Raw genomic sequence first — 13,878 nt, 5'->3', positions numbered from 1 at the left:
CCGTCGTCGTCGTAGTCGTCGTCGACGTGCTGCGGAGAGTTCAAGATTAATGGCGACCAAAGCGATAGAGACGGTGGCTCACAAGCTACAGGCGTGCGGTGTACACGCGATTGGCACGAGTTTGTTGCATTTGGCCCCCGGCCAGCCAGTCGAACGGGCCAGGCTCTGTTTCGCTCTACGGCCAGGCTGACTGGGCCGACTAGTTTTCGAGAATGGGCCCGGCGCTGGTTTTTGTGTGGGAAAGAGCAAAGGACTGTTGTGGAATCAGGTCACGGCCTCATTAGATCTGCCTTTGTGCGGAGCGTGTGAACAACATGCTATAATCCCTACGGCTAGGATCGACGAGCTCATAAAATGAACTTATCAGCGCCGGGGCTCAGAGCCTTGATTATAAATGACAACAAACAGGCGAACAAGTAGCAATAACAGCTGCTCTCGACAACATCAACAGCAGCAGAAGAAGCAACAACAAGACACCAAAAAATCACAAGAAAGGAAACAAAAATAATAACAACAACAACAATAGTGCCCGAAAACCCAAAAACCCGAACAACCCAAGTGAAATTCTTATAAGCCCTTTCCCACACTCGCAACGGTGCGCCGCCTGCGCCAGGACGGAAATGCACAGCGTCTTAGTTTACAGGGGCCACAATGGAACAGGTGCAGCTGCTGCCCCCAGTGAGGACTGTGCAAGCAAAATGGCTACGTCACTGCGCCCAATCGGTTTCAGCTGGACAAGCAGCAACCAGCAACAACTAGTGGGCCCTGGCTCTGGCCCCGGCTTCGGGTACCGTGTGAATGTGAAAACAAAGTCAGTCGTGCATAAATGACGGAACAGGCGATGCACAGTGGTTCCAAAACAATTTAATGTGCACAATTAGGTGCACTTTTTTCAGGTAAGTATTTGTAATTTAATATTCAGACAGGAAGCGCGTCTCAAACGCACATTTCTTATACTTAACAGTATCTTGAGGCAAATGATTTGATGAAAGCAAAATATATGTATTCATTTTTTGTGGTATTAACTTCATTAGTTTGTTTCTTTATTCCTAATTTTATTTCCCTGTTCTCTCATTATTAAAAGAAACCTCCATGTACTTAAGAACTTATCCCTATGTTTATATAGCTCATGCTTGTATTTCATTCTTATGGTAATGAATTTAACTAACAATAAACATTTTAGCAGACCATGCAAGCAATTTTTTATTACGTTAAGGCGATTATTATAGAATTTATATTAGAACACACCTAGTTTCTAAGCAATTTTTATGGTTTACTTTATTTTTAATTCCAATTCAAAATATTTTACTTTATTAAGTCTTTTTTTTTGCATTTTAATTTGCATAATTACTATCATAAGAAAAGATTATATATCTCTATAAGCATATTTTATTCGAATTTTGTTTAACTTTTACGGTAAAGTTGAACTCTATTGAAATCCAATCAGTTTATTAAAGAATAAACAATATTCGTTTGATTTTTTGCAACAGTGCACCACGGTGCAGCCGGCGTCGTCTTCATCTACCTGCAGCCAAAACTCATCAAGCGGCCCTTGTCGATTGTACGTGCATGGGAAAAGTACACACAAGCTTGTGGATTCCTGTTGGAATTTATTTGGGAAATACGCGCACATAAAAAGCAGCTCCCTCTCCCTCATCATCATCGATGGGAATAAGTGTCTGCATATGTGCGTGTGTGTGTGTGTGTGTGTGTGCCTGTATAGTTGTGGTTGTGTCTGCATGAGAGTGCACTCAAATTTCGTACGGTGCTCGGTGCTTGGCCTGGGCTCGTGAGATCAGCCGGCATACGATTTCACTCTTGACTGGCCATTGGCAGCGCTGCGGCAGCGCCTCATATATAAATATGAGCGCCGGATGGCGCAGCAGCATCAGAAAACGAACGACTCTCGCGAGGTGCGCACACGCAACGCTCGCTGCTAAATCAACCAACTTGAACGAGCCGAAAGCTGCCACATAGCTATCGTCATGTATCTGGATACAAAAAACTTGACAGCTGGCAGCAGCAACAATAACACAACAGCAACAACAGTTTTAACGGCGCCCAAAACGGGGCGACGCATGCGCAAAGTTTGGCAGCCGCTGCGACGACTGCTGACAGTGGGCGGTAAGGGCAGGCCCGCGTCTCAGCCCCATCCCAACAATGTGGATCTCAACAATACACAAATGCTGCCGCCGCTGGAGCTGCTGCACGCAGATGACAACGACAGCAAAATAACGCCCGATGAGTCTATCAACAAGTTCGCCGAGCTGCGCCTGCAGCAGGTGCACGAGGAGCTAACACAGACACCACCACCGCCCAATACGCCTACGCTGATCAGCAGCGTCTATGTGGAGAAGGCCAGCACACAGAGCTGCAATGCCTGCCAGCATGGGCGCAACTGTCAGCACACGCATCACACCACCACCAGCAGCAGTAGCAACAACAATAGTCACAACCCAACAGAAAATTTAGTGGCCCAGTCCACGCCCACGTCAACGCCCACGCTGTGGGACCTGCAGCTGCCGCTACAGTACATTAGCACCGACAACGGCACCTTCTTCTGGGCCAACACCCAGGAGCGCGTCGACGATGACCTGCTGCACGCCTGGCTCTGTCAAAGCTTTAGCCAATTGCCCGGCACACTTTGTTAGCCCTGAGTCTCAAGTGTTGTTGCCCCTTGCAAAACCGATAACAGATCTCATTTTGGGGTGTTCGTGACTGGAACTCAGCATGACTCAAGCATCAACACACACCTGAGGCCAAGCATTGTGCACCCCAAATTCTTATTAGTTATTTGTTCACACAATTATTTATTTCCTTGCGCAATATTTACTTTGTCAATGTGATATCAATTTGCAAATAAATGAAAAACTATTAAAATACATGCATACTGCGAATTTCGAACAGCTGTTATGTACATATTATAGACGCAGATTCTACTACTCGGGGGGTACATTAATATTTCGGGTTATTGGATGAACAAATTTCATGATATTTAAAAAAAACAAGTAAGAGGTTCTAGTCGGGAGCTCCCGACTAGGGGATACCCTGAACCCTCTTCTCCCAACACCAAATGCAAATATATTTACTATTCTAGAAGCTACATGTCTAATCTAGCTCTAGTTATTTACCAAAATTGCTCAAAATCCAGGATGTCGATATCGATTTGTATCGATGTCATGATAGAGTCTTGAAACTATATGTATGCAGCTTGTAAGGGTTGGGACTTACCCATTAATTATTAAATTAATTATAACTAACAGACATACATATGATATGTGCAAGATATATATACTTATTAGTCAAGCAACCGTGTTTATATACAACCCAATATCTATATATTATGTCCTATGGCTCATACATACTCATACATATACTTATATATAAAAGCTCTTAAAATGTGTAGGAACTAGAGGCTTTAGAGCTTTAGCTCATATTTGATAATAATATCTATTTATTACTTCCGTAAGCTCATAAAAGAACATGCTTGATCGATCTCTCAAATTATCCATTGATAAGAACCCGATATCTAGATGTTTTATTGCAATGTTTGATGACCTACAAAATGTTCAAATAAAACTCTTAAAATCATCTAATACGATCACAATTAAAATCAATTAGTCTTGAGTTTGACCCTCAAAATATATATTCTAATTTTATCATCAAGTTATATTTCCTATAGAAATCATGTGAATTATTTTATGCTATTGGCAACTATCCCGAAATTGACTTGAGCTTGGAGAGGTAGAGCCTAAAAGTAATTCAACATTTATTTGAATAAGGACCACATTAAGCATTCTTCACCCGGTGCAAGAGTTCTGTGACCATTATTTATTATTTATTTTTCAATGATTTGCCCATCTCCATATTTGCCCCTTTTGAGTACCCCATCGATTTATGTCATTCATAGTAGTTTTCAAATTGTTAGTTCAATATATATATTTTTGCAAATAAGCAACTCTTGTGTGCAAAGGACATGTACTCCAGTTTTATCCTGACAGTTTAACAGGTGTCGGCTTTCAGAATGCGCAACAGCCCTGCGGGTGCGACGCCGGCAAAATTAAGGGCGCAGTTGAAGGTCTCAAAAGTGCACTCGTTGGGCACGAGACCACGGTACTTGCCGTTGGTCACACAGATAGGCTTGTAAATCATGGCACAGGGCTTAAGACAGCTCGGTACGTCTAGCTTGACATTCAACAGTTTGTGAATATCCTCAACCTCCTGTGAGCGGCACCAGGCCATGTCCGTCTGGGCAAAGGCTGAACGAAAGAACGTTATAAATATAGAGCATGATCTGGGAATCGATTTGTTTACTTACTCGTCAGGGCATTGCGTTCGCGGCGACAGTTGCTGGCCTGCAGATTGCAAGCGCTGGCGAATTCCTTGAGATTGAAGCCATCCGAGCCACAAACCGGCTGATAGATGGCAGGACACATCTGTGGACAATCCGTCTGGTTGTTGGACACCGTGTTGGCTGCAATGCCGGACAGCAGCGCCAGGCAGAGGCAGAGTGACAAAGTTTGTGATTTCATTTTATGAACTTTCAGTTTCTTGGGAAGTTCTGTTGTTTTTCTTTTTTGTTTAAATATATTTTTCGTTATATATTTGTTTAGCTTGTGGACTACGTGTGCTATTTGGTAGCTATTGCTTACAATTGCTGTGACTGTTTGGAAATTCATTGATTTATATATATATTGCGGCCATTCCAGCAGCTACTGACACTCTTATCAGCCAACGCGCCAGCTGATAACACAATCGCAAACGCTATCGAAGCGCGCGCGCAACAAGAAACGTGTTTATTTTGGTCTACAAAGTTCTGGCTCGAACCATGACCGTGATGAGTAACATTTTTTGTATGCTCTAATTGACGTGTATTGACGGTCCTGTCGGCCTCATGCCATCAGCCATCAGTCTATCAGCAATCAATAAGAATGAACATCTTTACTGTGCTGTTGTCAGTTGGTATCTTGTTTATCTGATCGAAACAACAATTAAGTTTTTTTTGTTTTTTCGGCGATAACTTCGGGGAACCATTCGCAATAAACACATTGAATAGATGTTGCCACTAAAATTTATGCGATGTCATCAATGCATTTGTTTGTCATTTATTTTTTTTGGCGACAAAGTGCTCTTCTTGGGAATCTGCGTTGTTTATGTAAACAAAACACATTTTATTCGGAACAGATATACATATTTTCATTGGAACTAATCAGTTGTTGTTACAAGTTTTGCCAGAACTTCTTGGGAGTTGGAGCATCAGAAACTTTTAGTTAATTAAAAGATAAAACACATACAATGCTGGGAGTATCCCAAAAAAAAACCGCATTAATTAAGTAGAATAATGTACAACGACCCGTTTTTAGACCTATGAATTGTAATTGGCATTCCCTAAATATTGCAAATTACGTCTGCAAAGCGCGAAAGTTAGTATATCTTTGACACTCCGAACATTTAATACTCGTGTAGTCATTGCCATATGCTTTTGCGAATAGTGAAATGCAGAAGTTGATCAAGGTATCTTAAAAAACAGAATATATATAATAAGTGGTATAAATAATAATATATAATAATATATAATATATAATATATAATATATAATATATAATATATAATATATAATATATAATATATAATATATAATATATAATATATAATATATAATATATAATATATAATATATAATATATAATATATAATATATAATATATAATATATAATATATAATATATAATATATAATATATAATATATAATACATAATATATAATATATAATATATAACCTGCACATTTAAAATTTTAAATGTTGGGGATGGACAAGATATCCTGATAAACAAAAAGGTTTTTCAAAGAGTAACCTACTTTTGGACCGATCGTTCCTATGGCAGCTAGATATATATATATATATGTGTAAGGAACATCGTGAAACATTTAAATGCAACATTTCCGTACAAGAACCTACCTTTTGACTGATTGTTTGTATTGAAAGTACAATCGGTTCGATCCGGCCGGTTCCGAACCTTTGCTAAGTTTCAAGACGATAGATTTAAGACTGAGAGACTAGTTTGCCTAGGAACAGACATATAGACAGACAGGCGGACAGACCGACATGACTTGGCTGTTGATATTGATCTAGTACATATTCTTCTACTTTATTGCTTCAGAGATGCCTCCTTCTATGCGTTACACATTTCATGGCAAAATTATAATAGCGAAAGTAGCATAGCGAAGTAGACGCCGAGTCACCAGAGTACCATAGGCTTTGAATGATGCGTTCTCTATGAATAGTAGCCACTGAGTAGAGTAAATTTAATGAAAGTTATTGTTGCTGCTAGTTGGCTCAGCACAGTTGGCTCAGCACAGTTGGCTCAGCGCAGTCGCTTAATCAAGGTTATGCACAAGCCATGACCAATCACCATTGAATCTTGAGAGCTTATGTTTTTTTTAAACCCGTTTAACTATACTCATCTAAGCATCCTAGAGGTGAAATTTCCCTGGAGCCAGTAACGCGTTTGGCTAGTCTTTAAGTTGTTGGTTAAATTATTACCTATTAAAACAGGAACGACAACAATTAATTGATCTAAGTAAAGACAGACTAAAGACACCGTATACAATCTGATGTCAATACAAATTACGCTCTAAAGTATGCTTCGTTAAAATAAATTGAGATTCGAAGGATAGATAAAATCATAATTAGAACGTGTTCAGAAATATAACAAGACATTTAATTAAAAGCTTGATTTTCTGAATATTATATTTGTATAATATAATTATAAATAATAATAATAATATAGATAAAAATAATCAATTAATATTAAAAATTAAAATATTTATTTTGACGAAATGTATTAGAGAAAAAAAGTGATAAACTGTATTTTAATTGAAGCACAAGATATCATTATATAAATAATACAAAGAAAAGCAGGTAACCTAATTCCAAATAAAAATATTAAGAAAATAATTAATAATACTTCTAAAAATAATATTAAAATTAAGAATATACTTAAAATTGTAACAGTTATATTAATAACAATAATAATATAAAAAAATAAATAAAATATGATTCTACTAAAAGTAATTATTTTAATAATACTAATAAGAATACGAATAAGAATAACAATAATTATTATAAAAATACCAATAATACTAATAGTAATAATAATAATAATAAAAAAATTTTAATAATAGAGTTAACAATAATTCCACTAACTTACTATAATATCCATAGTGTTAATAAAAATCATAATTATATAAATAATAATCATTATATAATCATTATATTAATAATTATAATAATCAGATTAATATTATTAAAATGTTTGGTTTTGAGATAATAATTACTCAAGTGACTTTTTATAATATTCGGTACATCATAAAGTTATCAACACTTAATATATGTGTGTTTGCGTGGTTAATATCATATTTATTTTTAGTTTTAATGGTAGACTGCCCTTTCGCATAGTTTTGTCAGTAATTATATTTTGTATATTCCGGCTGCCCACATTCTCCTCCATAAATTTAATGGTAACATTGCAGCGGGCTAATTTGAGCCAACAACCGCCACACACAAAGTGCTTGGATAAAACCAAGACAATGGCAACAACAACCACAGAGCAGGCCAAATTCAAGTGTCAGAGTCAGAGTCAGCCACAGTCGCAGACCCGGGCCTAATCACCGTTTAATGTGTTCACACACTTGTTGCTCGCGGCGCCCTTAGCCAACAGGCTGGTCGAGCATAGACATGGTCGAAGAACTGGCCAACATTGTTTCTACTGCCGCCGTCGCTGCCAGCGCCGCTGCTGCTGCTGCTGTTGGCCAATCAATGACCGCTAAGCGCATGCCGGTCACGCACGCGAAGGCCGCCGCTCGGCTGTCGCTGTGGTTAGTTTTTTCAGAATTGGGCACAGAGGCGTACATTAAACCCCAGCACACACAGCACACACCACATGGGTACACAGTACCTGTGCCTGTCCTCAGTTCCCAGTTGTCAGTCTCGGTATCAGTCAGAGACACAGCGGCGCACAGTGGGCACATATGCAAACGCACTAGCGCTGGGTTGTAAATTCAAATGAATAGAGAGTGAGAGAGAGAGAGAGAGGGGGGGGGGGGGGCAGGCAGTATACAGGCTGAGAGATGGCTATCGCAGCGTTGGCAATCATCATAAGCATTATCAATATCAACAACGGCATTCCACGATGGTTCTTTCTTCCAATTCTTTGCCGCTGCGCATACGAAATTAATTATGCGCTGTCGGAGCCAATTTAACAGAAACTTATTTAGCTACTTAATTTACGTCACGGCGCTACCAGAATTTTATGCCTTTTTATTTTCTACGTCTTTTTTTTTTTGACATCAATTTGCATTTTTAGTGTAGGAGAAATGCGTTAGTGATTAATAGAGCGAAAGAGCGAGAGGGGGTATCAGATTGGATGGGAACGATTATCTTTTGCGGTACTGTTTTTATGCCCAATTTCAACGTCCGCCTCGAAACGCCTTGGCATGTGACTGTTGCGTGTATTCTGTGACTGTGGCTCGGACAGTGACTGGCCCGTGACTGGAAGGTGTTGACGTCTACATGTTGCATTTTAATTGTTGCTTTTGATATGGGTTTTTTCCTTTACTCCCTGCTCACCAACGCCTTCTCCTGCTGACTTAAGGTTCTTTCTTCTTTCTAGAAAAGAGCATAAATAAGTTGTACGACGCGCGGCGACAAGCCCGTCCAAGGAATTGCCGTGAAGTTATGCACGCCATCTCCATATTGGGGCACACAGGTGGCGGTGGCCTTAGCCAAGGCAAGTGACAATTGCAATGATATGATAGCAATGCAGCTGGAGTGGGAATATCTCATATTGGCAGGTTGCCGACCTAACCAAAGGTAAGGAATGCGTGCTGCAGAATGCACTTAGGAGAGTGGGTTAAGGCAGCTCAAGACAAGGTCGACTTATGAGAGAGTGCGAGTATTACAGAGGAATTTTAATTCGATGAACTCATGTGACATATATTCATTTGTGTTTTTAAATCTGATCCATTATCACAAGTAATTGCAATTTTTTTTTAGTAATAAATTTCCAATTTCAAAGGCAAAAGATACTTAGTATATTTCATTTTTTAATCTGGTATATTCAAAATCAATTTGAGTTTTTCCAGGTACGAAATTTCAGTTATTCAGCAAGATAATGCGAATTTTCTTGCAGATATTATAATAAATAATGTTTTTTTCAATAAAATATTCTTAAAAAAGTTTAAAACACCTCTTTTAAGTCTTTGAACTATGTATGGTCCTATTTTAACTATAAGCCTGCAAGCTAGTTTTATTTAAATTTGATTGATATACTATACTTTAGTATTAGCTTCTATTTTTTTCCTTTCATTCTATTTTATGATTTTCTTTTGCATTCTTTACACCTCAATTTTCCATGCTTTATTTATATACATTAAACAATTTTTCCATATTATTTAGACCCATTATTTCTAGTCTCATTTTATAAATTTAAATCAATTTCATATACATTCCAGAAGTAGCTTCAGCTGTAATTTATCAACGAATTCCAAAATTAGAATTCCCACTCAGCACACGAGAATCAATTGTCTTCGTTTTAGTAACAACAACAATTACAGATACATGACTCTATATCATCATGCCGCATAACTTCATTGACGTCACATGTCGAAGAAAACCGAAACTTTCCACAAAATGTGTCTTGAAACAGCGCATCGTATCCAAAAATATGTATCTTATCTGTCACGTAGACGAGTGACATTTTATGAGCAGAACATAAACAAAATCTCATATCGTAAACATGTTGTACCAGCTACTCAATTGAATAGAATGCCAGACGTCATAACAATGCCTAAGATGCATAAAGGATGTGCATAAATATTTTTAAGATCTGCTTTGATCATAAAACTGAAACCCAAAACCAAAACCAATTAGAAGCCAATGTAATTTGAGTTTTTGATATCTTTTTTTGTATTTTGTAAAATATCTTTTTGTTATAGTTATTGTTTTTAAAGCTCTCATTTTCTATCACAATGTCTTAAGAACTAATGGAAGCGCTGGGATCGCTGAGTTGAGTTTGAGTTAAGATTAAGTACTGCTGCTGCTGCTGCTGCTGCTGCTACTGCTATCACAATGTTGTATGCATTTAAAGCTTGTTGATGTTTGAAGATTGGGCTTGAGATTGGACTTAAGCCTGTGCCCAACGATCCTGGTACTGCATGAACGGATGCTGTTGGCTGGAGTAGCAGTAGGCGGGCTGCAGCAGATCAGCATCGACGCTGGCAACCGGCTGCAGATTGGTAGTCCAGAAGAAGGTGCCGGCCTCGGTGCGTGCAAAGCGTACGGGCACATAGATGTCCTCCTCGGTGTCAAGCTCTTGCTCTTGGTGTTGCACCAATTGGGCGAGCTTCTCGTTGGCTGCATTCTCGTCGATTTCGGCATAGTAGACTTCCTCGACCTCGGCATTGCGCAGATTGTCCACCGATTCGAGCGATTCCAATGAGTTCTGACGGTGCTGTTTCTGTTGTTGTTGCTTTTGCTGCTTCTTGAAGAACGTCTTCAGGACTTGCTTAATGCTGTAGCTGTTCTTCATTTTGTTGTTGTTATTGTCGTTGTTGCTGATAGCGACTTGTTGGCACATTTTTGAATATGAAATGGAAAAGCGTGTGTGTGTTGGATGTGCTGTGTGTTGCTTGAAACGCTGACGATGTCAGAATGATTTTCCAACCGAAAGGCAACCGCTTTTATAGCTGTCTGAACGCTCCGCTCCACTCCGCACAGCGGCAGCGCAGCCAAACAAAATGCATTTCCTGTGGCCGCACACACACACACACAAAGGGAGAGAGACACAGTTAAGGAAACGCAGAAAGACCCTCCGACAGACACGCGTACGTGGTACGCACCTCACCCTCATTGAAAAACGGCCGTGGCAAGAGAGATAAGATGGTTGGTTAGCTGGTGAGCGAGCAAGAACCTGAAATTTGAAGCCGCTGCGAGGCTCTGGTAAGGGCAGCAGGTAGCCAGAGACGAGCCTGTTTCTCTGTGTGTAGGAAGTCGGTAGTTGGGAATCGAGAGTGGAGCGAGTGAGCCGCTAAGGAAACATAAATGTACCCCCGGTCCATACAGCTCTAAGGAAAAAAGAGAAGAAAAAAAAGTGCAACTGTTCGGCTATACGAAGTGTGGGAAACAATTTTTCGGTACCCTAAAATTTTAAGGAAATGTATTCAAGTGGCTCTGGCATCGAACTGAATAACAACAGGCAGGTGTTCCTTCGTAAAATTTCTCACGACTCGAAGGAAGACAGGACTCGATGTGCACACATACAGAAAGCGGTGGCCAATATTTGTGCATGGGATCATACGGTTAAAAGGAGTGCAAATTGTTGTCCTAATGGGCAATCAACATAAAGGCTGTACCCAGGGGATACCAGAACCAAAATTGGGAAAAAAATAAATCCTGCATTCCCACGCATTGCCACAACATTCGTCCTGCTATTTATATTTGTATGGGCATTTCAAATCACTTGTTATGCCGTTTTTGATTTTCAACTTTCCCACACGGATTTTTTGTGGTGGAACTCGAACTCGAACTAGCACCCCGAACCTGAACCCTGCAGCAATAAATGTGGCTGCCACTTGTCTTCGATTTCAATATAAATGCGCCCTTATTTGACGCTCACGCTCCCTTGTGAAATCTTATAGATATTTTAATTAATTTTTCTTTTTCTTTGCGTGTGTGTGAAACGCACTTAATGCAAAGGGGGCAGAGGGACTATCTATAAGTTGAGTGCGACTCAAAAGTGTGTGTGAAGTGCGCTAGCATTCGATTGGGATTAATGTTCCAATAGGCGCGTATCTTGAAGATACTTTTCCTTTCTTATATTTAATGACATTAGATACCAGCCAGGGGGGTTTTGTCTGGGCCTCTGTTTATGTTATCGTTGCAGCTAATGGATTCACTGTGTGAAATGCCTGGGCAGCCCTCCCGTCAAGACATGCTGACAATGTTTATCAGAGAGAAGAGTTGAGACTGAAGCGCCTGCATGTGTCATTTACTGCTGGGGGGAAGACCATTGACAGCTTATACTTCAGCCCTTGGGGGTGCAGTTGGCTGTAAGCCCTTTCATATTGTGTTGGTCTGGTCTCAGGCCCTGTGGTAATATGATATGTGCACTTGAGTAACTGAAGCCTGCAGCGTTCTCAAGATAATGGGCAACGTGCCAAGTGCTCGCATGTGTGTATACACACAGCGCAAACAGTGCAGCATAAAAGCGAGCCACAGCCACCATTCACGAACTGAGCTGACCGAAAGTTGTGGCTGTTCGCCAGGTCAGGCGGTGGGGCGGGCAGTGTGTGGGGCGTGCCGGGTCTTTTATGTGATCTTAGCGAGTATGTGCTGGCATCCACAGCAGCCAGCAGCCACAGACACAGACGCAGACGCAGCCTCGCTTTGGCGGATGGCAAACTGGTTTTCAAGCCGAGTTGCGACCATGGCTATAGCTACACACACATACACACACTCAGCGGTTGGGGTATGACGAACAAATGTGTAAAGTATTAAAAAGACTAAAAAGAGACCTACAAAAAACAAAAGCGTCGACCGCATCCTAAACAGCGGCCAGCAACGACTCGCCAAACAACAGCAACAACAAAAGCAACAACAACAACATGGGGCAACAGCAGCGGCAACGAGCCAGCCCCAACCAATCTTTTCAAGTTGATCCCCATCAAGATATTATTTGACAGCAATGAAACGACTGGCACGAGTTTGTTTCCCACGGTCTGGCACTGCGCATGTGTGTGTGCCTTGTCGAGTATCTGTGTGCGCCAGTGTCTGCCCCACTGCTCCGCAGTGTGCCTTTTGTCGGTATGGATGGGTTGCCGTCTCTGTCTCTGTGTGGGTTGCTGGCGGCGTTATGGAGCTGACGGTGTCGGGGCGGTCTCCAGGGGGGCGCTGAACACATTGCTGACGCTGCTGGCTCTGCTCTTACTGTGGCTCTGGCTCTGGCTGTGGCTGCTTTTCGCGGCGCAATAAAGTTGAAAGCGCACTGTTGGATATAAATTAATTCAACAACACGCTATAGTTGTTGCTGCCCGGCTTGGTCTCTGGGCTTGGGCCTGTGCCTGTGCCTGTGCACGCTCTCGTGCTGTTGTTGTTGGCCCAAAGTTGGTCGCCGGCGCAGCGGGGGCACTAAAATTCGCGCGTGCGTATGCCATCGATAAAAAAAAATAAAAATTGTTTTACAAATATAAAAATAAAAAAAAAATGCTTTAAAAACGACCAAAGCGGGAGAAATGAGGTCTTCGTTGTGCTTTTGCCGAGAATTAATGTATGAGTGAGTTTGAGTGTGTGCGTGTGTATATGTGTGTGGGTAGTTAAGTTGGTTTTGGGCGACTGTAAGGAATGCGCTACGCATTTTAGCTGGGCAGATTGTAAAATTGCATGGGCACACAATGCGTATGAGTCATTCGAAATGTAATTAGACCCCTGGGCTAGGCAGCAATAAAAATTGAAGTCCCTCCAGAGACTTATGCTAATTATGGCTGTTAATTGATATATGTATATAGCTAAAAGAAACGTTATTTTTTTGTAATTGTTATTATTATACGGGACAAAAATAGGAAACAACGAATTCGATTGGAATAACTCAGCTGATTGTGATTTAAATTATTTTTGGTATACATATATATATATATATATATATATAACATATATCTAATGTATATAAATAATAATTGTTTAATTTATTTAAAGAAAACTTATAAATTTCTGTTGTTTCTCGCACTGCTGAGATCCTCAAGCAATATTGCATATTTAATACATACTTAAAAATAAATTAGCACAATACAATTTATTGAATTGGCGATTCCCATTGAAATTT

The 13,878-nt window shown here is 40.2% G+C and overlaps 3 protein-coding genes across 3 annotated transcripts; 1 reads left to right on the top strand and 2 right to left on the bottom strand.

Moving 5' to 3' along the window:
* The first annotated feature begins 1,985 nt into the window (after positions 1-1,985).
* On the top strand, positions 1,986-2,651 carry LOC115765743 (enhancer of split M2 protein). Its single transcript, XM_030709407.1, has one exon. The coding sequence runs from the start codon at positions 1,986-1,988 to the stop codon at positions 2,649-2,651; it is 666 nt and encodes a 221-aa protein (XP_030565267.1).
* A 1,202-nt stretch (positions 2,652-3,853) lies between these two features.
* On the bottom strand, positions 3,854-4,634 carry LOC115765697 (enhancer of split M1 protein). Its single transcript, XM_030709353.1, has 2 exons — positions 4,319-4,634; positions 3,854-4,259 (listed from the first exon to the last, which is right to left on the bottom strand). Exons 1-2 carry the CDS (start codon positions 4,530-4,532, stop codon positions 4,003-4,005), a joined length of 471 nt encoding a protein of 156 aa, XP_030565213.1. The 5' UTR covers positions 4,533-4,634; the 3' UTR covers positions 3,854-4,002.
* A 5,551-nt stretch (positions 4,635-10,185) lies between these two features.
* On the bottom strand, positions 10,186-10,638 carry LOC115765772 (enhancer of split malpha protein). The gene has a single exon (XM_030709443.1). The coding sequence runs from the start codon at positions 10,636-10,638 to the stop codon at positions 10,186-10,188; it is 453 nt and encodes a 150-aa protein (XP_030565303.1).
* Positions 10,639-13,878: the final 3,240 nt, after the last annotated feature.

Source organism: Drosophila novamexicana, unplaced genomic scaffold, assembly GCF_003285875.2.
Source record: "Drosophila novamexicana strain 15010-1031.04,08,12 unplaced genomic scaffold, DnovRS2.1 tig00000986-arrow-arrow-pilon, whole genome shotgun sequence".
Lineage (NCBI taxonomy): Eukaryota > Metazoa > Arthropoda > Insecta > Diptera > Drosophilidae > Drosophila > Drosophila novamexicana.
Note: the sequence above shows the minus strand (reverse complement) of the source record. Positions and strands in the feature narration are given on the sequence as shown.

What these genes read in the sequence shown, in the direction of transcription:
- LOC115765743 (XM_030709407.1), top strand. Translation starts at nt 1,986, where the DNA reads ATGTATCTGGATACAAAAAACTTGACAGCTGGCAGCAGCAACAATAAC.
- LOC115765697 (XM_030709353.1), bottom strand. Translation starts at nt 4,532, where the DNA reads ATGAAATCACAAACTTTGTCACTCTGCCTCTGCCTGGCGCTGCTGTCC. An exon ending in CGAACGCAATGCCCTGACGA is followed by an intron (nt 4,260 to 4,318) that starts GTAAGTAAACAA and finishes TCTTTCGTTCAG; the next exon opens with CCTTTGCCCAGACGGACATG.
- LOC115765772 (XM_030709443.1), bottom strand. Translation starts at nt 10,638, where the DNA reads ATGTGCCAACAAGTCGCTATCAGCAACAACGACAATAACAACAACAAA.